Consider the following 25,082-nt stretch of genomic DNA (forward strand, 5'->3'; position numbering starts at 1 on the left):
TCTAAATATTCCCCCATTGCATTAAAATTTGTTTTTCTGAAATCCAATACTTTGGTTGCATTATAGGATTGCTCACAATGAGTTTTTACATCAAACCACAAACATAGATGGTCACTGCAACCTAAATTTTCTCCCACCTTGACATCTGAAACCCAATTCCCATTCGTAAAAACTAAATCTAGAATATTCTCCCCTCTAGTTGGTGTCTTAACCAGCTGTGCCAGAGCTGCTCCTGTAAAGGCCTCTACTATATTCTTACTTTTGCATGTAAGGGCACTGGGGATATTCCAGTCAACATCAGGCATGTTGAAATCACCCATAACCACAATATCTCCCTTTACTGCCATTTGGGTAATTTCATCCACCATCTTGTTGTCATATTCCTCAGATTGCCCTGGAGGCCTATAGATCACCCCAATTCTAATGACAGAACCGTCTTTATTTTGCATGCAAATCCAGAGGGTCTCTAGATCTTGACATGTATTTTGAATTAGTGTTGTTTTTAGAGTTTCTTTAACATAAATGGCTACTCCACCTCCCCTTCTCTCTATTCTATCCTTCCTATACAGTGTATATCCTGGTATGGATATTTCCCATTCATTAGAATCCTTAAACCATGTCTCAGTTATGGCAACCAGGTCCAAATTATCTCTAGATATTATGGCCATTAATTCACAGAGCTTGTTGCTCAAGCTTCGAGCATTCGTGCACATTACACGAAGAACATTATTTTCATTATTAGTTTGCCCCTTATCATCAACAACTACATCTATTTTATTTGCAGCTCCCTTTTCATAAGCTTCCAAAAACTGCTTTATCCTCATTGGTCGGGGACAGAAATCACCCACATCAGTTACATCTCTGTCCCCTTTACCTAGTTTAAATGCCTGTCCAAAAAAGTTCTGAATTCCTCACCGAGTACCTGGGTACCTCTGTATGATGGATGCAAACCATCCCTCTTAAACAACTCCCTATTAGACCACCTACTGACATCATGACTTACATAGCCAAAACCTTCAGCTTTACACCACTGCTTTAACCACACATTAAACTCTATGATACACGTTGTTTTATCCTCTTGGCCACAAACCGGTAACACCTCTGAGAAAGTCACTGATTCTGCTATTTTACCCAGCTCCACACTTAGACATTGAAAATCTCTTTTTACTACATTGACATTTCTCTGGGACAAATCATTTGTGCCAAGATGCACCACCACATCAATGTTATTACCTTTACTCACAGCCTCGACAATGTTTGTAATCCTCCTCCTGTCCCTGCTGGCAGTGGCCCCTGGGAGACACCTCAGCACCTTCACCACGTCCTTACTCTGTCCCAAATCAACACCTCTAACAGTCGAATCACCCACAAGAAAATGTGTCCTCTTTATATTTCTACTAACTGCACTTGATGGTTTGGTGACATTTACAACAACTTCCCCTTTGAATATCCCCTCATTCTCTGCCTGAGGGGCCTTGCTAATATCTCCAACATCCTTACTATTTAAATCCGCAAGAACAGTATAGGAATTCGATAAAGAGAGACCACAATTACTATGTTTTTGCTCAACTGCACGCAATCTTCCTGAACCGACAGTTGTCCACACAGCCCTCCTCCTCGGGTGGCGCTGTGGAAGTGGAGGCTGGACACATGGCTGCATTACAGCACGTGGCTGGGACAATCTTTCCACTTCTGACTGCAAGCTACAAACTAAGGACTGCAATCTAGAGATCTCGCCATCTAACCTAGATGTCCTAATGCAAAGAGGGCAGTACCCCAAGTTCCACAAGGTACTACGGAAGACAACAGCCAAACAAGTGTTACACTGCACCAAACCAGTCATCTTAACAATGTATTGAAATACAAGTACTTAGCAATAAAATCCACAACCCCTATTGCTACCAAACTTTGCTGATTTTGGTTTATAGTTATATGATTCGCGCGCCGTTAGGCGCGCGGGCCACTACCTTCCTCTCCTTCTCTGTGATCTGAAGTGCAAATTAAAATGGCTTTTTCCTGTTTTTATCCTTCCCTTTGTCTGTTCCAGCCAGTTAAATCTCCCCTTTCTCCTTGAATTCCAAAAATGCAAAATGCAAAAAGTAAAAAAGGACTACCTTCCTCTCCTTCTCTGTGATCTGAAGTGCAAATTAAAATGGCTTTTTCCTGTTTTTATCCTTCCCTTTGTCTGTTCCAGCCAGTTAAATCTCCCCTTTCTCCTTGAATTCCAAAAATGCAAAATGCAAAAAGTAAAAAAGGACTACCTTCCTCTCCTTCTCTGTGATCTGAAGTGCAAATTAAAATGGCTTTTTCCTGTTTTTATCCTTCCCTTTGTCTGTTCCAGCCAGTTAAATCTCCCCTTTCTCCTTGAATTCCAAAAATGCAAAATGCAAAAAGTAAAAAAGGACTACCTTCCTCTCCTTCTCTGTGATCTGAAGTGCAAATTAAAATGGCTTTTTCCTGTTTTTATCCTTCCCTTTGTCTGTTCCAGCCAGTTAAATCTCCCCTTTCTCCTTGAATTCCAAAAATGCAAAATGCAAAAAGTAAAAAAGGACTACCTTCCTCTCCTTCTCTGTGATCTGAAGTGCAAATTAAAATGGCTTTTTCCTGTTTTTATCCTTCCCTTTGTCTGTTCCAGCCAGTTAAATCTCCCCTTTCTCCTTGAATTCCAAAAATGCAAAATGCAAAAAGTAAAAAAGGACTACCTCCCTCTCCTTCTCTGTGATCTGAAGTGCAAATTAAAATGGCTTTTTCCTGTTTTTATCCTTCCCTTTGTCTGTTCCAGCCAGTTAAATCTCCCCTTTCTCCTTGAATTCCAAAAATGCAAAATGCAAAAAGTAAAAAAGGACTACCTTCCTCTCCTTCTCTGTGATCTGAAGTGCAAATTAAAATGGCTTTTTCCTGTTTTTATCCTTCCCTTTGTCTGTTCCAGCCAGTTAAATCTCCCCTTTCTCCTTGAATTCCAAAAATGCAAAATGCAAAAAGTAAAAAAGGACTACCTCCCTCTCCTTCTCTGTGATCTGAAGTGCGGTCTATGTGGTCTCTTAAGCTTTAAGGTCTCCTTGGTAACATATTCTCAAATAATCAAAACCAGATTTGGGAGAAAATATATATAACTTCTCAAGTGGGGATCAGAAAAAATGAATAGGAATAAATAATAAGTTAATAAATGTAATTTTAATTGCAGGTGATCTCCCTATAATCAGCATAAGTGAAGTCAACTCAGTGAAGCAGTGGAGGTAATATGCTGGTGTCTGGAGACTGTTAGGATCTGGATGGGCGTTAATAGGCTCAGACTCAACCTCAACAAGACAGAGTGGCTGTGGGTTTTGCCTCCCAGGGACACGTCCATCTGTCCGTCCATCACCCTGGGAGGGGAGTCTCTATCTCCCTCAGAGAGGATCCGCAACTTAGGCGGGGCACAATTCAATGTGCTGGTTATGACCTACAAAGCCCTACATGGCTTACGACCAGATTACCTCTGGCAGTGTTTCCCAACCTTGGCAACTTGAAGATATTTGGACTTCAACTCCCAGAATTCCCCAGCCAGCATTCGCTGGCTGGGGAATTCTGGGAGTTGAAGTCCAAATATCTTCAAGTTGCCAAGGTTGGGAAACACTGACCTACGGGACCGTCTCCTGTCTCATGCACCCCAGCATCGGCCTTCTCCTGGTCCCATCAGCCAGACAATGTCGTTTGGCAGGGCCTAGGGGAAGAGCCTTCTCTGTGGTGGCCCTGGCCCCCCTGAAAGAAACTCTCTCCATTGATAGTACCGTACCGTTTCTCCAGGTCTTTTGTAAAGCTCTGAAGACCTACCTTTGCCGGCAGGCATGGGGGCCGCAAGTGATGAGATTGTCTCCGGCCAATACTATGTATGATTGAATTGGATGAATGCATATGACTGTATATGGAGTTTTTAACACTTTTAAATAATTTGTATAAATTCTTTTATAGTAATTTAGATTTCTTTACATATTGTTGCATTTATAATGTTGTACGCCACCCTGAATCACCCTGAGAAGGGCGGCATAAAAATCTAAATAATAATAATAATAATAATAATAATAATAATAATAATAATAATAATATCTTCTTAACCTAACTTTACTGCACCATTTTATTGAAATTATTGAATTATTGAAATTATTTATTTTTAATCTGCCCAGACCAAAATTTAATCAATATATAAGTATAGTTCATATCTATCTATACCTACAAGTACAGAAAATATTTCTTATTAAACTAAGTATTTTTACACAGCAGTTCCATTCTTTGTAGTACATGTCACACATTAAACAAGAAAGGCCTGACCTACTATTTATTTCTAAGTACAACACATAAATGTAATAGAGGTATCAAGTAAAGCATTGTGCAAAGCCAGAGGTGGGTTGCTAAGATGGAATGGTGACATGTGCTCGCCCCCGTGGCTCTGAGTGCTAGCGGAATCCAGCGCAATTCTGCTACTGCACAGGTACAGGTAGCAGAATTGCGTGCGGAGACGCAGGTGCACCTGTGTTTTGGTGTGTGTGTGCAGAAGCAAAAAAATGTGCGGAAACACAGGCGCGCCTGCGGCTCCATGCGTGATTCTATTTGCACAGATGTAGTGGCAGAATTGAGCTTTGACTCCGTTAGCACTCAGAGCCACGGGGGCGAGCACATGTCACCATTCCATCTTAGCAACCCACCTCTGGCTTTGTGTGACATGTACTACAAGGAATGGAACTGCTGTGTAAAGATACTTAGTTTAATAAGAAATCTTTTCTGTACTTGTAGGTATAGATAGATATGAACAGGTCACTGTTCCATCTTACAGCCCACCTCTTAGCAGCATACCCAATTTAGGAATAAACACTGTGACCTAGATTGAGATTTATTACATCTTGCATTAATTTCCATTCTTCATAGTAATGTGGAAAGAATGACTAGAGTGTACTGTCAAACTATATGAGTACTAAAATCATAAATTCAGCTAAAATGTTTAAGTTTCTTAGTACTACAAAGTGGAAGAATTATGAGTTATTGATTAGAAAATGCTTGTTTGCGAATATAGTGGGAGAAAACAACCACAAATGTAAAACCAGTTGAGAGACATGTATAGATAGAATAAAATATTTAGCGATAGCTGCTGAATAGTAGCAAAAACTGTTCTAAAAAAATAAATAAAAATGATATTCCCTAACCATTTTTAAAAAATCTCTACTGTCAGCAATGTGAGCATCAAATGCTTAGAAAACGATTAGAAATTGAAGTGTCATCTTGTTACAGGAGAAGAACTAACAGCTCAATTTATCAAAGTACTGGCAGCCTACAGTATTTCAAAGAAGGTTTGACATTTGCATTAACTGATGTAAAAAAGGATTTTTTTGCTATGGAAACTGTGCAGGTATTAAAAGGGGGGGAAATATCAGCCACAGCCCATCGCTATAATTTTGTGCTTGGGATCACGTCTCTAGAATTCCGGCTATGAAAATCAAGTAACATGCCAAAATGTTTCTGACAACAAATGAGAAGATTCTGTCCCAGCTGGTATCCACAGTTCCATTTTGCCAAATAATTACACAGTTCATAGGATTGCTTCCAAGAAATAGGAAATATATTAGCAAACTTAAAGGATGAGAAGTAACTATTTTACTAATAATCTGCAACAGGGGTCTCCAACCTTGGCCACTTTAAGCCTGACGGACTTCAACTCCCAGAATTCCCCAACCAGCAAAGCAGGCTGGAACATTCTGGGAGTTGGTCCACCAAGCTTAAAGTTGCCAAGGTTGGCAACCCCTATTCTATACCATTCACCTCACTTAAATGATTATTGGAGGCAATGACATCCAATAGCCCCCAAATATAGTAGTAACAGACATATCTAAGTTGGCTGGGTAACTTTAGGCCAGTCATTTTCTCTCAACCTGAGGAATGAGACAATGGCAAACCACTACTGAAAAAATCTTGTCAAGAAACTCATGCAGGAACTCATCCAGGCTGTCTATAGGAATTGGAAAAGACTGTACAAAAGGGAGGGGGAAATACAATACAGTAGTACCTCTACTTACAAACTTATTTCATTCCGTGACCAGGTTCTTAAGTAGAAAGGTTTGTAAGAAGTAACAATTTTTCCCATAGAAATCAATGTAAAAGCAAATAATGTGTGCGATTGGGGAAACCACAGGAAAGGTGGAAGCCCTGTTTCCTCCCAGGAGATTCCTAGAGAGGCCCCACAGAGGCTTCTCCCTGCCTTTTCTGGCCCTGTTTCCTCCCAGGAGATTCCTAGAGAGGCCCCACAGAGGCTTCTCCCTGCCTTTTCCGGTTACATTTTCAGAGGCTCAGGTTTATAAGTGGAAAATGTTTCTTGAGAAGAGGCAAAAAAATCTTGAACACCCAGTTCTTATCTATAAAAGTTCGTAAGTAGAGGCGTTCATAGGTAGAGGTACCACTGTATTTCTAGCCAGAAAGCTGCTAAGGGACCATAAATGTTAAAAGAAAAATTGGTTACTAGACATGATATAAGACTTAGTAGGAGAAATGCCACAGAATTTCCAATGAGAGAATGAACTTGAATTTATGTTTCTTAGATTTAAAGTTCTTACACACACCTGAAATTACCTGGTGATCTTAGCAATGAAACCTGAATGTACTTATATCTAAAGCTACCAATTTCTGAGGAACACTTTGGCATACAAATCTAATAAATAATAATAATAATAATAATTGTCAAGATGATCAAATCTTGGAAAGGGTGGAGTGGAAGAAATCTTTACAGATTACCACATCCAATACCAGTATTCCACTGGTCACTTTCTACTTTCTTCCTCTGTTCTGTTCATCATTGAGAGATTAAGGAGAAAAAAGATTGTATTATGGATCATTACTTCCTGATCTTTGGGATCATAGGCATAGGAAAATTGGGTGTTCACAATGGATGACAATAGTGAATGATAGTATTGTGAATAGTGATAGTATCATATAGTGTGATAGTATTATAGAATTCCAGTTTCAAGTTTCCCAAAAACTTGTGGATTGCTGTTGCAGAAAAGATACACAGAAAATTTAAAAACTGGCAATAATAATATCCCCTACACAAAAATAGAATACCTTTGTGACATTAAGTAGAATATCTTTGTGGCATATAAGTCCAATAAATAAATACATAAATTAATAAATTCTTTGCAAGCTTCTTAAGCTAAACAAGGATTTCCCCCTTGGTTGTTGAGAAATGTGAAAATAGTAGAATTAAAAATTATAGCTTTTTCAAATATTGTCGGTCTCCTTAAATAGAAAAATCGTAACTTCATAACAAATATCAATAAAATGCGTATTCAGAAAATAAGGGGAGGGGGAACATATCTTAAGCCCTCAGAAAGGGGATGAGGATGTTGAAGATAAATCTATGGATAGAGATTGAAGAATCGCATTGATATAGTCTAAACCTGGACGTAATTTTATACAGCTAAAGAACAGATTTAAAACAGGATGAAGAAAATATGCATATTCTTCCACGGCATGAGCAACTGAAATCCATAGTGAAATTCAAAGTTAGCACTCGAGCCTTCATCAGGAATGCCTCCTTACGGACTTTTCTAGAAAAATTAAAGGCAGTGAAGGCAGAGACAGAAACCAGCAACTCTATCAAGACTAAAAAAATTGCTCTATTGGAAGAACAATATTTAATAGAGAAAGAATATCTTGGGGATAATTTGGTTAAATGCTACCATCCCAAGTACTACCATTAAGTGTTACCATTCCTAAAGACAAGGAAATCAAGGAAATTTCTTAAGCCCTCTCACTAACTTTGAAATATTTTTTGAGAAAAAGGAACATTATAAAGGGGATGTACCCTGCAGTATTCTGTTAAAGGTCCGAAAATGCAAACAGTTAGTTTGTGGAAACTGGGTTTTGCAAAAAATAAAATTGACAAAATACAAAATAATTGATGGAAACAGATATTTTTAAAAATTATATCTGAAAACTATATTTGTAACTAATAGATGTGTAATGTATTAAGGCTTGTATTTAAGGATGGTTGCAAAGGATGTGTAACACAGGCAGTCATCGACTTACGACCTCAATTGAGCTCAAATTTCCGTTGCTAAATGAGATATTTGTTAAGTGTGTTTTGCCCCAATTTAAGACCTTTCTTACCACAGTTGTTAAGTGCATCACTGCAGTTGATAAATTAATAATCTGGTTGTTAAGTGAATTTAGCTTCTCATGGACTTTGCTTGTCAGAAAGCCACAATAGGTGATCACATTTATTTGTTTGTTTGTTTGTTTGTTTGTTTGTTTGTTTGTTCGTTCGTTCATTCATTGGATTTATATGCCACCCCTGTCTGAGGACTCGGGGCAGCTTACAACATATTAAAAGAAAACCAATTAAATATCTTAAATCCAATTTTAAAATAAGCTAACTAATCTAAAATCCCAATTTCTTAAAAATCAATCATTCTCATTCAAACAATCAACATATCTTACATTCATTGGCCGGGGACTAATATCTAATGGCCCCAGACCTGTTGGTACAAGTGGGTCTTCAAGCTTGCGGAAAGCGAAGAGGGTGGGGGTGGTATGAATCTCTGCGGGGAGCTGGTTCCAGAGGGCCAGGCCCCCACAGAGAAGGCTCTTCCCCTTGGCCCTGCCAGGCAACGTTGTCTAGTTGACGGGACTTGCAGAAGGCTGACTGTGCGGGACCCTAACCGGTTGCTGGGACTCATGCAGCAGAAGGCAGCCCCGTAAGTAATCTGATCCGATGCCATGTAGTGCTATATAGCTCATAGCCAACACTTTGAATTTGAATTGAATTGAATCACATGACTCTGGGACATTGCAATCGCCATAAATAAGAGTCTGAATTTTGATCAAGTGAGGACAGGTATGCTACAAAGGTCATAGCTGCGAAAGTGCCCTTGTAACCTTGAACTGTCACTAAACCAATTGTTGCAAGTCGAGAACTTGGTCGATTTTCAGTAATTCAACAGTTTTGGAAATCAATGTATAAAGAGATAAACAAAATCTGTTTATGCTTTCTTCTTTCAACAATTAAATTCAGATATTTACGGGAATATAATAAATACAATACAGTAGACTGAGTAGGTATCCTACTTTTTTAAAAGGGGATATTAGGCTATTTTGGGGCTGTGTTTAAGTGACATCATGTAAATGTATTTAAATTATCATGTAATCATTCCAGGATACACATCCAGAAGATTGAGCATATAGTGTAATTCTTTTAATTACTTGAAACTAGTAGGACAATTAAGGAACCAGATTAGAAACTAGGAAACTGTGAAAGCTAATCCTGCTTTAGGCATAAAACCAGATATGGGATCTGGGGCTGGTCATTTTTTCTCAGGCCTGGGAAGAAGGCAGTTGCAAACCACTTCAAAAAAACGACTGGAGAATAAAATATATGAAAAACAGGTGCAGGATTTGGGTTTGGCTAGTCTAAAAAAAAGACGAATTAGGGGTGACATGATAGCAGTATTCCAGTATTTGTGGGGCTGCCACAAAGAAGAGGGGGTCAAATTATTGTACAAAGCACAAGAGGGTAGGACAAGAAACAATGGTTGGAAACTAACCAAAGAGAGAAGCAATCTGGAATTAAGGAGAAACTTCATAACAGTGAGGACAATTAACCAGTGAAACAGCTTGTCTTCAGAAATTGCTCCATCACTGGAGGTTTTTAAAAGACTAGACCAGTGATGGCGAACCTATGGCACGGGTGCCACAGGTGGCACACGGAGCCATATCTGCTGGCATGCAAGCCGTTGCCCTACCTCAGCTCCAATGTGCATGTGTGTGCCGGCCAGCAGATTTTTGGCTCCCACAGAGGCTTTGGGAGGGTGTTTTTGGCTTCCAAAGAGCCTCCAGTGAATGGGGGAGTGTGTTTTTGCCTTCCCCCGGCTCCAGGGAAGCCTTTGGAGGCTGGGGAGGGCAAAACATGAGCCTACTGGGCCCACCGGAAGTTGGGAAACAGGCCGTTTCCAGCCTCCAGCGGGCCTCTGGGGACTGGGGGAAGCTGTTTTCGCCCTCCTCAGGCATTGGATTATGGGTGTGGGCACTCACGCATGCGCAATAGCACACATCCACGTTCTTTCGACACCCAAGGAAAAAAAGGTTCGCCATCACTGAACTAGACAGTCAATTATCTAGAATGAGTTCCTTCCAGCTCTATTCTATTCTAAACCGTGAAATCATGTGATTGTATTTAGTGACAACAACTCAGAAAAGTCATAATCCAAGATGCATGGGTCATTGTGTAGGAAGCAGTGGGAGTCCCAGATAAGGCACATAGAGGTGCCAAAGAAGAGTGGGGGAGACCCAGTGCACACATGCAAATTGGGGGTGAGGTGCTGTAGTACAGCATTTGAGGGAAGAATGAACAGTTGCATACAGGCACAGGGAGGACAAGGAAAGGAGGGTACAGAGGTGTGTGTGTGAAGGGAAGCCAAGGAAGAAAGCACAACATGGTGCATATGAAAGGAAGCAAGGGAAGGAGAGTACAGTGTTCCCTCAATTTATGCGGGTTCGAACTTCACGAAAAGTCTATACCACGGTTTTTCAAAAATATTATTTAAAAAATACTTTGCGTTTTTCCCCCTATACCACGGTTTTTCCCGCCTGATGACATCATATGTCATCGCCAAACTTTCATCCGCCTTTAATAAAAAATTTTTAATAAACTTTAATAAATAAACATGGTGAGTAATAATCTAAATGGTTTCTAAGGGAATGGGAAATTGCAATTTAGGGGTTTAAAGTGTTAAGGGAAGGCTTGTGATACTGTTCACAGCCAAAAATAGTGTATTTACTTCCGCATCTCTACTTCGCGGAAATTCGACTTTTGCGGGCAGTCTTGGAATGCATCCCCCGCAAAAATCAAGGGGACACTGTATAGGTATATGCAATGAAGGGAGGCTGAGGGAAGGAGGGCCCAGGTCTATGTGAGTGCAGGGGAGGGGTCAAATGAGGGAGGGTATGGTGCAGGAAGATCAGTGGCAACTTATCCTTATCATACAAATACTTTCTTTTTTTATTTCTATTTTCTATGTTTTTCTCATTTGCACCTTTAGAAACATAGAAACATAGAAGTCTGACGGCAGAAAAAGACCTCCTGGTACATCTAGTCTGCCCTTATACTATTTTCTGTATTTTATCTTAGGATGGATATATGTTTATCCCAGGCATGTTTAAATTCAGTTACTGTGGATTTATCTACCACGTCTGCTGGAAGTTTGTTCCAAGGATCTACTACTCTTTCAGTAAAATAATATTTTCTCATGTTGCTTTTGATCTTTCCCCCAACTAACTTCAGATTGTGTCCCCTTGTTCTTGTGTTCACTTTCCTATTAAAAACACTTCCCTCCTGGACCTTATTTAACCCTTTAATATATTTAAATGTTTCGATCATGTCCCCCCTTTTCCTTCTGTCCTCCAGGCTATACAGATTGAGTTCATTAAGTCTTTCCTGATACGTTTCACATTTTCTTTCTATTCTTTTACTTTATATTATATTTTACTTATTAAATTCCTTCATAATTTGTTTGTGTGTGTGTGTGTGTGTGTGTGTGTATAAAAACACAAAAGGGAAAATAAAATGAGCCCTTAAGACCTGTGTCTATCACTAGAATATGAGTTAGTGTGGGTGACAGCCTCTATGCACGCTGCTTGATTGAGTCCAATATATCAGGAATAATTCCAGGGGGGAAAAAATTAAAGAAATGACAAGAAGACTTACATTTCCATTTCAAGATATTTAAAGTATATCATTTTCACATGATCGCTGGACATTTTTATAGTGAGCTCAATGAAGACACTAAAGCACCATCTGCCCAACATACCATGGTTTATGGTTTGAGAAAATAAATGAATATTCCACCTGGCTATTTTCTATTACTCTACATAGTTTGCCACTGATTACCACCAGCTTCTTTAAGATTTCCCATATTGTCTGCAATGATTGATGCCCATCACAAAAAGACTATTAGTTTCATTAAGCTAACCATAGTTCTGAAATTGCCCTGGCAATTATGATTCCCAGCAATTTGGATAACAATAATTTTCACATAGACATATAGCAGTTAAACTGAATACAATGGAAAGAGTTTTTAGAGATAAGGCTACTAAGACAAGCAATGCAAAAGAAGGACAAAAGGAAGATTAAATCCTGCATACATAACATAGATTGGTAAGAAACGGCATTTTCATTAAATTATTGTAGGAAACTACTGTCTTGTAAGCACACCTTTGGTAATATGAAAGCTGCTATATTTAGCACTTCAGTCTTCTGCAAAAATACTATGCTTAATTCAGTATGACATTGAATAAATGAATACAACAAAAGCTGGTCTTGCTGACTCCTTGCCAAGTCCTTCATGGCAAGCATGAAAACCACATTAGCAATTGACCTCCTCAGTATTCTAAAGCTACACAAAGAGCCGGGAAGGAAAGCAAAGCAAATCTAGATAGAATTACCTAGCTGCAGATGGATTCGGAAAATGTCTCAAATATCTGCATCTTAAAATTGAGATTTTATATATAAATGACATTAGCAGAGAGAGCACAGACTTGTTGTATTGTTATACAGAAACAGATTGTTATATAAAAACAGATTATGAATAATGTACCGAACTAAGCTGTGGCAACAGTTTAATGGTTGGAGAGGAAATGATGGAATATGCTAAAATAGTATCTTAGGGAGAAGCATTCAATGGTGCAATATTTTGTTGTTGGTAAAAATAGTTAAACAGTATTTTGTTGTTGGTTAAACAATGTTAAACAAAGTAATTTGATAACAATGTTAACAAAGTAATTTGACATGGTGTAATGACCAGGCTATGGGTATGTTTTACTGTACATACCTGCAGCCTGATAATTTACAAGAAGCTGTAAATAGATAATGATTAAAAAAAATACAAAGAATGCCCAGATAATCGAAGTAATGTGAAAGTAATTTCTGCATGTCCACTTTTCCCATTTTTTAATGGTGACACCATTTGGTATACTTTTTTCTTCCATTCCACAGTGTCTGAGTCTCGGAGACTATCTGGGTAAGTGCCTGCAGGTTTTTTGGCAAGGTTTTTCAGGAGAGGTATGCCACTTTTCTAGGGATGAGAAAAAGATTACGTAGTTTTGAGGCATACAGTGGTACCTCGTCTTATGAACACCTCTTCTAATGAACTTTTTGAGATACGAACCCGGTGTTTAAGATTTTTTTGCCTCTTCTTCCAAACTATTTTCATCTTACGAACCCAAGCTGTCGCCGCTGGGATGCCCTGCCTCCGGACCTCCGTTGCCAGCCAAAGCGCCCGTTCTTGCGCTGCTGGGATTTCCCTGAGGCTCCACTCACTGGGATTCCCTTTATTTTTGCCGGCGCTGCTTTGAATCCCAGCAAGGGGAGCCTCAGGGAAATCCCAGCAGCGCAAGAACAGGCACTTCAGCTGGCAACGGAATTCTGGAGGTGGGGTTTCCCAGCGAGGGAGCCTCAGGAAAATCCCAGCAGCGCAAGAACGGGCACTTCGGCTGGCAATGGAAGTCTGGAGGTGGGGATTCCCAGCAGCGCAAGGCAAAAGGGGTGAGTTTTGGGATTGCACGCATCATTCACTTTTACATTGATTCCTTTGGGAAACATTGTTTCATCTTATGAACTTTTCTACTTATGAACCTTGTCATGGAACGAATTAAGTTCGTAAGATGAGGTACCACTGTATTTGGAATTAGAATGTTGAAAAAGTGAGAAATAGGGAACTGAAACTAGATGAAGGCAAAGGTTTGAGAACTTTGGTGGTGCAGTGGTTGGAATGCTGTACTGCAAGCTACTTCTGCTGATCAACAGCTGCCAGCAGTTTAGCAGATCAAATCTCAGTAGGCTCAAGGTTGACTCAGCCTTCCATCCTTCCAAGGTCGGTAAAATCAGGACCCAGATTGTTGGGGGCAATATGCTGACTCTCTGTAAACCACTTAGAGAGGTTATAAAGCACTGTGAAGCAGTATATAAGTCTAAACACTATTGCTATTGAGATGTACACAGGTATATGTGGAGACTGTCTGTCACCAAGACAGAACCAGGAAGTAAATTGTGAAATGCGTGCAGACAAGTATAAAAGGAATGTCTTGGGATGAGTTCAGGGCCTCTGACCATAGCTAATCCTTGATGGATTTAGCTATGACAGTGGACCTCATTGCAATAAGTTGTTGACGTAAGCTGTATTTTTAATTATGGCTTTTCCTAATGTTCTCAATCGCTCATGAAAAGTCTGAGTAAGATTTATTGTTTGTGGTTTGTCTGTGCTCCTCTTTTTGTTGAAAATATTTTTCTCACAGTTCCTAACAGTGAGAGCAATTAACCAATGGAACAGCTTGCCATCAGAAGTTGTGGGTGTTTTATCACTGGAGGTTGTCCTCCAGCGACTGTCCTCCTCCTCTTCCTCTCCTCCTCTCCCCACCCAAATTCCGAGCTTTTATTTCTTTCCTAATGGGTTTGCACGCATTATTTGCTTTTACATTGATTCCTATGGGAAAAATTGCTTCTACTTACAAATTTTTCTATTTAAGAACCTGATCACAGAACGAATTACATTCGTAACTAGAGGTACCACTGCATTATGATATCTGGACATTGTGGTACTAATGGATAAGAAAAAGGAAAACTAATCTACAATGAAAATTTATATGATGTAAGAACATATGTATAGATACATAATTTTATAATATACAGATACAAATGAAAAAAATTGGATGCTAACTTACTTGAAAAATATTTGGATTTGAATTTGTGTCAATGTCTTATATGTTGTATTTGTGCTTTTTTAAATGCATAAAATTTAATAAAAATTACTTTTTTTAAAAAAAAGACCCTGAAGGTCTCTTCCAGATCTATTCTGATTGATACAGTGTATTTAATGCTATGCTAATGCTCAAGCACACATGAGCATCCACAGGCCACATTACTAATGGCACCAATCCCTGCTGATGTGAAGATTAACCTTTTTAGAAGATTAACCTTTTTAGAGGAATGGCATTGGTTCTACCTAAGCTTTTGCATCCTAATCTACAGTCTACTCAGCCTTAGCCTAAAGTTAGTCTGAGTACAGGTGTGACAGAATAATCAAACAAAATAGAAAACATATAACCATACAACAAAGAACTTAGTGGAATAAGTATAAAACAGCATCTCGAAACCTGTCACAAGACAGCAGGGGGAAAGTTACTGCACACCAGATGAATCTCCCAGTCCTTGCTGTATCCCTCCAGTTCCAGCGTGGAAGGGTTAACAAAACGTATCTATTTGCATCCACTGAAGCTCAACATTCAGAAGGGCTCCATCCAGAACGCATTATATAATAAGAACACCAGCTTACACTTTGTTCTCATAGAGTCTCATTAAAAGCATCAGTGAAACCAGATACCACATCATCTACATGCATCTTGTGCAGGAGTGAAAAATCCATGTAATATTGTTTGGGAGGACAATATCCCTGGTGAACAAAATGATTATTCAAAGTGGAGCAGGGCATGTTATATTGAATAGGGACTGGATTTTCTACCTCGCTTCTTACCCCCCCCCCAAGTTTTTTGATTGTTTACATACATTTTATTAATCCTCTAATACAGTGATTTTCAACCTTTTTTGATCCGAGGCACATTTACAAAATCCTGGGGCACACCACCAACCAAAATGACACAAAATGACACTCTAACACAGTACATATCATACATATAGTTAATAATATAGTTTCTAAATGTATTTATACTCACTTAGTGTGAAACCTGTACCTGTTTTGATGAACACAAAAGGGATATCCTAGCAGGAATGGTAATTTGTGGACCCATGTTTAATTTCCCCACGGCACACCTGACCATGTCTCTCGGCACACTAGTATCCCATGGCATAGAAACATAGTAACATAGAAGACTGACGGCAGAAAAAGACCTCATGGTCCATCTAGTCTGCCCTTATACTATTTCCTGTATTTTATCTTAGGATGGATATATGTTTATCCCAGGCATGTTTAAATTCAGTTACTATGGATTTACCAACCATGTCTGCTGGAAGTTTGTTCCAAGGATCTACTACTCTTTCAGTGAAATAATATTTCCTCACGTTGCTTTTGATCTTTCCCCCAACTAACTTCAGATTGTTCTTGTGTTCACTTTCCTATTAAAAACACTTCCCTCCTGAACCTTATTTAACCCTTTAACATATTTAAATGTTTCGATCATGTCCCCCCTTTTCCTTCTGTCCTCCAGACTATACAAATTGAGTTCATTAAGTCTTTCCTGACATGTTTTATGCTTAAGACTTTCCACCATTCTTGTAGCCCGTCTTTGGACCCGTTCAATTTTGTCAATATCTTTTTGTAGGTGAGGTCTCCAGAACTGAACACAGTATTCCAAATGTGGTCTCACCAGCGAGATCACAATCTCCCTCTTCCTGCTTGTTATACCTCTAGCTATGCAGCCAACCATCCTACTTGCTTTTCCTACTGCCCGGCACACTGGTTGAAAAACACTGCTCTAATGTACTATGGCTTTTATGAGTTTCCTGCTTCAAAACCATGGCAATCTGTGCTGCTGCAGTTTGGTAGAGATTCTGTGGGCTGCAAAGACAATTTAAGGGGACATGCCGCCCTCAGTCTTTGAGAGTTGCTCGCCTTGTATTGAGGACATTGTCTCTACCAGGGTAGCAGCTGAATCAGAACGCATCTCAAATCCTCGGAGGGGTTTGGCAGGACAGAGATACAGGCATACACTCACCACTTTCCAACGGTCCTTTACCACATAGTTAGCTGGCAAAATGTCAACCTGTTCCCCTCCTCCGCTCATGTTTGGTTCGTCTTTGATAGCAGCTGCTAGGCACTGCATCTGCCAGCCAGAAAATAGTTTAGTAGCAGCTCCCAATTTAAATGAGCCATTTATCTGGAAAAAAAAAGAGAAAATGGGGTGGGGACACAAAAGAGTTAATGCAGATTATAACGGGACGAATAGGCAGCAGCGTTAAAGAAGGTGGCAAACTCACCTCAGGATCGAGCGCAGCTTGCAATAAGCCTAGCTGGCTCAAGCAACCGCCCTCTTTAAAAATTCTTCATCTGTCCTCATGCACAAAGGAGCAGAAGCAACCATGCTGTGAGACGCGGCACAAAATTAAAAATAGTGGACAAGGTACTGGCTTTTACCATGCGGGATTTTCAGTGCTCAGGGACAGGAAAACTGAAAGCCAGCAACTCAGGAACTTAGTGGTACCGTAATAAGAAGGCCAGCAACAATGCAAGAGCTGTAGCTATCTTAATAATCTGTGTGATATTGCAGAATTAACCAGAGGTTGATACTTTAAAGCAGTGTTTCCCAACCTTGGCAACTTGGAGATATTTGGACTTCAACTCCCAGAATCCCCCAGCCAGCGAATGCTGGCTGGGGAATTCTGGGAGTTGAAGTCCAAATATCTCCAAGTTGCCAAGGTTGGGAAACACTGCTTTAAATAACGCTTAACAACATTATTTTCATGAGGTAACTATGAAACACATTGATGATGCGTTTTGATCATCCAAATACAGTGGTACCTCATCTTACGAACGAACGCCTCTTCTAACGAACTTTTCAAGATACGAACCCAGTGTTTAAGATTTTTTTGCCTCTTCTTCCGAACTATTTTCACCTTACGAACCCAAGCAGCTGCTGCTGGGATGAAGGGGTTTCTTTTTTCCCCCTTTTTTGAAGAAAGGAAAGGGAGGGGCTGCTTGGAGTAGGAAAGATTTTGCTTGCAAAGGCACTGAAACGGTGTCTTTTTAAGAAAGAAAAGGGAGGGGCAGCTTGGAGGAAAGATTTTGCAGAGAACAACGTGCTTGCAAAGGCACTGAAACGGTGTCTTTTGAAGAAAGAAAGGGAGGGGCGCCCCCCTTGCCTTTCTTCCTTCCCACTCACCCTTTAGCCTAGCCTTTCTTCCACACACACCCCCTTTAGCTGCTCCTCCCTGTCCTCTGTTCGCCTCCCTTCTAAAGGTTGGGATTTTCCTGAAGGATTTGCACGCATTACAGTGGTACCTCGGTTCTCGACCATAATCCGTTCTAGAACTGTGGTTGAGAACCGATTTGGTCGAGAACCGAATTAATTTATCCCATAGGAAATAATGGAAATGTATTTAATTGGTTCCCAGCCCATTGACTTGCTGGGAACCAATTAAATCTACAGTATTTCCTCTATTCCCTATGGGATAAAGATCTCAGCAGCAGCGTTGGGAATGTCGCGCGGTTCAGTTGGTTACCTCCAGGCAGTTGCACCAACTTTTTCTTTCCCCGTGGCGGCTCCGGCGGCTTCCCTTCACGTGACGTTCCTGACGTTGCTGTTGCTCCTCGAAGGGAAGCCGACGGAACCGCCACCGCCGGGGGGGAAAAAATTGGTGCAGCTGCTTGTAGGTAACCGACTGAACGCTGAGGAAAGTAGCCCCCACGAAGCTTCCGGTATTGTAGCCAGCCCTACCCTTCCTGCTGCGTAGAGAAGTTACAAGGTAGAGACTGGAAGGCTATTAAGAGGGCGGCCAGGAGGGGCGTTCCGACTCCCATTCCCTCTCACCTCGTCCCTCAGATCTTACATTTCAGATAGAAAACAAAATTTTCTGTTCAATATCCGAATTTTTGTTCGGATACTGAAGCAAATTTTTGCAGAAAATTTTGTTCGGTATCCGAAATGTACGAGAAAGGAAGCGTTCGAAAACCGAGGTACCACTGTATTTGCTTTTACATTGATTCCTATGGGAAACATTGTTTCATCTTACGAACTTTTCACCTTACGAACCTCCTCCTGGAACCAATTAAGTTCGTATGATGAGGTACCACTGTATATGAGGTTATATTAAAAAATAATATACTATAAACAATAATTTAAAAACAAGGGAAAAGTAATGCAAAATAAAGATTAAGATACTTGATGGTATCCAGGCTCACGTTCCCACTCAAATTATAGAGCCTGATTCTACATATTAGAACATATTATGCAATGGAGGCCTTTCCAAATTGATCCAGCAGGCTCTATAATTGAGCGGGAATATGAGCCTGGATCCCATCAAGTATTTTAATCATTATGTTGCATTACTTTTCCCACTACCTTGTTTTTGAATTATTGGTGTAGTATATTAATTAATATCACCTCATACATTTGGATTATCAAAAACACATTGTCAATGAATAAAGAAGAAAATAGTCTTGCAATGTTACATATTCCACTCCCAAAAGTGTTAATAGGTAATATATCTAAAGAGCACTACAACTGCAGCGGATAAAACAGATAATAAAAGTAAAGAGCATTAGGACTGCAACAATTTTACTCCAAATCATTCCTTACAGCAAGGTGATATCATACTGTCTCATCTGTTTCTTCCTCTATTACATATGTAACTGCATTCAAGAATATCATAAACTTTTGGTGCTTAAAAAACAACAATAAATGAACTGCATATGCACAAGAAAATGAGCGTTGGTTCTTACCTGATACGTCCTTTTTCCAAGGGTTGAAGGAAGAGTCCAGGACAGGGTGGAAACAGAGAACACCTGCTTTACTGTGGAACCCAACTTGCTCCAGTTGATCCAGCTGTCGCAGGTTGATGCGCGGTGGTTTCCTTGATTTCAAATTCCATCCTGCCACCAGACACAGTTGATGCCTTGAAAGCCGAGGAGTGATGGGAGGAGATGGCCTTTGTCCAGAGCTATGGCTCAGCCCACCGGTCTGGTGGTTATGGAGGAATTGAAAACAAAGGGCCTGGGCTCTACGAAGGCTTCTAGGGCAGATTTGAAGGTGGCCTTTAAACATCACTGAGTGTAGGAGGAAAAAGAGTTTGCAAGGGCAGAGGAGGCAGAGCATCGAGGAGTGCCCGAGGTGGCTTCTGGGCAGCCCCACTTCTTCAGGGGCTTCTGATCACTCAATCTACGCAGATCGTGGACAATGGCACAGTGTACCAGGGGCGCTGCCTGCCTCTGATCGTCTGGAGGTTCTGGATTCTTGGCCTGCTCAGAATGTGTCAGCTTCTGACAGTAGATGTCAGATTTCCTCTTGGCTACCTTTACCCCTACCATGGCAGGGTTTGCGACCAGGACATCCCTCCTTCTGTTAAGGCTTGGCTGATTGTGGCCATCAAAGAGGGCATTGCTGCTGAGCTGCATCAGAGACAGCTCTGCCAGTGGTGAATGAGGGCCTGTTAGGGCCAGCAGAGGGTTATTGTGATTATGAAGGGGCCTATTCTGCTGGTCTTTCAGGTGTTAGCCAGGCTTCCATCTGATAGTGGTGCTCAACATAGCAGAATCTCAAGTAGCACCAGTGACTTGGACAAATAGAGACAGGAAGGTAGGCTCCTGTGAGGTCAGAACGTCCTCCTCCCAGATCACGGCTAAGATGGAATGGAGGGAGTGCATCTTAAACTCCCTGTAAACTAGATATTGGTTTAGTCCCTTTAGGTTGAGAATTGCCCTCCACCCCCACCCCCAAGGATTTGGGCACTAGAAACAAAATTAAATAGAAGGCCTGAACCCGCTGCTCCAGTGGTACCAACTGGATGGCCCGAATGTCCAGCAAATGCTGGATCGTTGATTCCATGAGCCTCTGGCATTCCAGATCAGCAGAAATGGGGCAGCAGAGAAGGAACCTCGGAGGAGGGGAAAGAAATTTCAGGGAGAGGCCAGATCTAATGGTCTCTCTGACCCAAGCATCGGAGGTTGCCTCTTCCCAGAAAGCTGCAAAAAGATCTAGACACGCCCCCAATAGGGCAATCAGAGCTCTGTCTATTTCTGCCGACGGAAAGGTTTGGTGCCGCCTTGGCACCTGAACTGTTGTTGTGGCCTATTTCTGCTGCGGTCAGACTGAAAATTGGATCTGTGCTGACTGGGCCTGTACTGATGGGAGAAACTCGCCCCAGTTCCCCCACCGTCTGTAGGAGGGCCACCTGAAATAGGGAGAAGACCTGAAGGAAGTGTGCCTGCTTTGGGAGAGGAGGCTCTTCCTCTTACCCCCTGGTTTCTATGAAAAAGGGTTCCAAAGCATGGCCAAAGATGTCCCACCCTTCAAAGGGCCCAGAAGCCAGTTTCCAGCAGGACTTGGCATCCATGTACCAATGGCCTAGCAATGGATCGAGCCAAAAACGTGGCTACAGCCAAGGAGGCATCTGCCCTAAACTCAGCAGCTGCAATAATTTTGGGCAGATCCTGGTGACTATGGAGGCCCTCCAATGGGACCCTGTCCTGCAGATGGTGCAGCCACCTCAATGACACTCTAGTAAAAAAGGATGCCATCATAGCAGCCCGAATGGCCCAAGCATCTGCCTGATGAGCCCTGCACAAGGTCATCTCTTCCGGTTGCTCCTCGGCTTTCAAGGCATCATCCGCGTCCAGCAGCAGGATGGAATTCAAAGTGAAGGAAACTACCGGCACATCAACCTGTGGCAACTGGATCAACTGGAGCAAGTTGGGTTCCACAGTAAAACAGGTGTTCTCCGTTTCCATCCTATCCTGGACTCTTCCTTCAATGTGAAGGAAAAATTATAATTACTCTCTTCTGATGGATACAATTCTCGTGCTAATCATAATGTATGGAACAATGTATCATAAAATGCCAGCAATAGACAGCCAGAATATAACTGGATAAATTTGCAAGAATTATTGGTTTCAAAATTTTAAAAAATTCTTTGGTTTTCAATTGGAAAACTAAATATCCTCTATCGTATATGCAGACCCCTTTAGCATGTGAGATTCCCCATTCTTTCAGTGGGGGAAGTTATTTCATCAAAAGTAATAGAGAAACTATCATTTGAATGACAGAAATGCACATTTGTCCTATTCCGGCTTCTTCTTGGATTGAAACGATAATCCAGAAAGTAAGAATCTACCAGTTCAACCAAATGTGTTCATACTGTTTGGTTTGGATGGCCTAAAATTAACAAGTTAATTTTTTATTTTAAAAAAATCAAAGCAACTAGGCATATATTGCTTTGAAAATTAATTACCGTAATTGAAGAAAGTTAAAACTCTTTGCTGTAAACGTGCTTTCTGAATTGTTAAAGAAACTCATGAACAATTAAGAATGGTAATTATTTTCCATAATAAGAGACGTGTAGACCTATGCTGCATTTGATTTCCCCCCCCCCCCCCAAAATGTAATTATGTAGTATCTGCACAGGACTGGAAGAAGGGATGAAAAAGATGTTAGTTATTAATAATGGAGACGGAAACTGATTCTCCAACTGTTCCTCTTCTCATAAAGCTGCCCAAAATTACATACTAATTCATGTAGCAACCATAATTTGTTTTCTTTTACTTTGCTTTATTGTGTTTTACATGGTTTGGTGGAACAATTAATTCCAAAATTATTATTGTTTATGAGGCCAAATTGTATAAAGTATGTTATCCTAGTTTGCTCATCAAACAAGTTAAAATGTAGCGATTGGCTAAAATACATATTTTTGAAATCTCTAGATTATTGTAATATGTCCCCACAGGACTGCTCTTAATGGACTTTTGGACATTTTAAGTTATGTAGAAATCTACAGTTAATAACAATCAAGAGTTTGGGAAATGGTGATTTGGGGATTAAAATTCTCTCACTCACAGTGATAGCATATATTAAATTTTCCATCACCAATAAGCCAATAGTTCTCTTTTTTTCTGTAATAGATTTTGTTAAGTTTGGGGCATTTTTTTTTAAGTTGTAGAAAAACATATAGTAGTAACAAGCAAGTCTATACAGTGATACCTCATCTTTTTTTTTCTTACGAACCCCTCGTCATACAAACTTTTCGAGATACGAACCCGGGGTTTAAGATTTTTTTTGCCTCTTCTTCTGAACTATTTTAACCTTATGAACCCACCGCCGCCGCTGGGATGCCCTGCCTCTGGACTTCTGGTGCCAGACAAAGCATCCGTTTTCACGCTGGTGGGATTACCCTGAGGCTCCCCTCCATGGGAAACCCCACCTCAAGTTTTTACGATGCTGCAGGGGAATCCCAGCAGGGGAATCCCACCAGCGTGAAAACGGGCGCTTCATCTGGCAACGGAAGTCCGGAGGTGGGGTTTCCCAGCGAGGGAAGCCTCAGCGAAATCGCAGCATCGCAAAATCCAGAGGTGGGGTTTCCCATGGAGGGGAGCCTCAGGGGAATCCCACCAGTGCGAAAACGGGTGCTTCGGCTGGCAAAAGGGGTGAATTTTGGGCTTGCACGCATTAATCACTTTTCCATTGATTCCTATGGGAAACACTGTTTCATCTTACAAACTTTTCACCTTACGAACCTCGTCCTGGAACCAATGAAGTTCATAAGATAAGGTATCACTGTACTTCAAAAGACAGCAAAGCACCAACAAGCTATTTTGCAGCTGACAACTGGAAATGTGAAACTAAAAAGGGAGTGGAGGACTGAATCATCCTCATAGAAAGCACTGCCATCAGGAATTTGGCAGAGTCTGGTTTATAGAGCATTTTACTCCAGTATTGTTTTATTCTACAATAGCTGCCTATTCAGTTATTCCAAATGCTGGTTACTACTTTAAATTCTAATCCACGTGATATAATTTCCCTTTGACCATAATACAGTAATCACTTTATCAAGCATCTGAAGGGCAACTTTGTAAGATCACATTTGCATAAGGCATTATGATCTCTTTTTTTTTCTAGTAGAAACATGGGGACTACTGAATCTTCTGCAAGAAAGCCCTTGTTCTATGGCTAAACCAAACTAATTTTTTAAGAAAAGAACAAATTAAAAAGACGTAAAAATGTTCTGGTTGAATATATCACCCAATTCCCAATTATGATGCCTTGATAGTTTTCCAATCAAGTATTAAGTAAGCTTGAATAGTTCAGCTTCTCAGCCCAAGTTAAGGTCAGCCAAATGCTGCTCATGCAAAGCCTAAAACAAAAATTGGAAGTAGCAAATTTCTCTTCTTACTCCTTTTCTGCTTTTCTAATTCTCATACAGTATTTGTAATTATCACGACTCCTTTTCCATAATATGGTTTCTATAATATTGTTACATCATTGTGGCTGTGTTATTGCTGGACTGAGTTTAATATTTGTAGTTTGCTGTTTCTTTAAATGATTTTGGTACCTTTTTGTTTTACTTGAAAAGCAGAATAAGAAATATTTTTATTCCCAACCTAAAACATATGTTAATATAAAGCCAAAGTATTTGCATTCAATTCTGTTTTCCATTGAAAAAAAGGGTTAGCCAACACTAAGAAATAATTTGTTAACGTTTTTTTAAAAATCCCTTTACTGGCTCTGTTGCTTTATGCATTAAATAAATGTCCACATACAAAGTCATTCATGAAACTAAACTGCAATATGCACTGAACCATATGAGACTCATAAGCAAAATTACACAATGGCCTGGTTTATATCTAATATCTTTCATCTTTCGGAAACTTCACATTAGCTTGATGTGTAAACTGATTCTTCAGATTCTATATGCAAATTAGACCAGCACATCTTGTTGAAGAAAATAGTTAAAAATCCTGACTTAGCATGCATTTATTACGCCAAAGTATTTACTAAACTCTCTCTCTCTTTCACATAAACATAGAAATCAGGTCTGGCTTGGGCAAACCAAATCTTAGAAGCAATTTTGTTATCAGAATTTTCAGGCTGTTCAAGAATGTAGGGATATTTAGAAAGATAAGTTATTGTACTATTTTTGCCCATTGAACTAAAGTAGTATACTCTTTTTCTTAGCTCAGTAACATCTAACCAGTTTATCCTTTAGACCAATGTTTCCCAACCTTGGCCACTTGAAGATATCTGGACTTCAACTCCCAGAATTCCCCAGCCAGCATTCGCTGGCTGGGGAGTTCTGGGAGTTGAAGTCCAAATATCTTCAAGTGGCAAAGGTTGGGATACACTGCTTTAGGTTATAGGAATGTCAATTTAATCCTTGAGTTTAACACACCCTTTAAATGTCCAGCAAAATTTCCAGCCTTTCCAACCTCCAACAATTCAGGGCAAAATACTTCAATAGGGTTAAAAAGCTAAATTGCCGGTGGACAGCTAATGCGTGATGTGGCACATTCATTCATCTCTTTTTTTAAATTTTCTATATTCTTGGTGCATTCTTGTAATAACCACAGCTAATC

General features: G+C 40.3%; 1 protein-coding gene across 1 annotated transcript in view; it reads right to left on the minus strand.

The window, feature by feature from the left end:
* TTBK1 (tau tubulin kinase 1) overlaps positions 1-25,082 on the minus strand; it is a 120,748-nt gene that overhangs the window by 87,994 nt on the left and 7,672 nt on the right. Inside the window, exon 2 of the mRNA XM_070734578.1 lies at positions 16,741-16,902. Within this exon, the coding sequence (XP_070590679.1) occupies positions 16,741-16,848 (108 nt within the window). The 5' untranslated portion in view covers positions 16,849-16,902. The remainder of the gene's footprint in view (positions 1-16,740; positions 16,903-25,082) is intronic.

Source organism: Erythrolamprus reginae, chromosome 1 (assembly GCF_031021105.1).
Source record: "Erythrolamprus reginae isolate rEryReg1 chromosome 1, rEryReg1.hap1, whole genome shotgun sequence".
Lineage (NCBI taxonomy): Eukaryota > Metazoa > Chordata > Lepidosauria > Squamata > Dipsadidae > Erythrolamprus > Erythrolamprus reginae.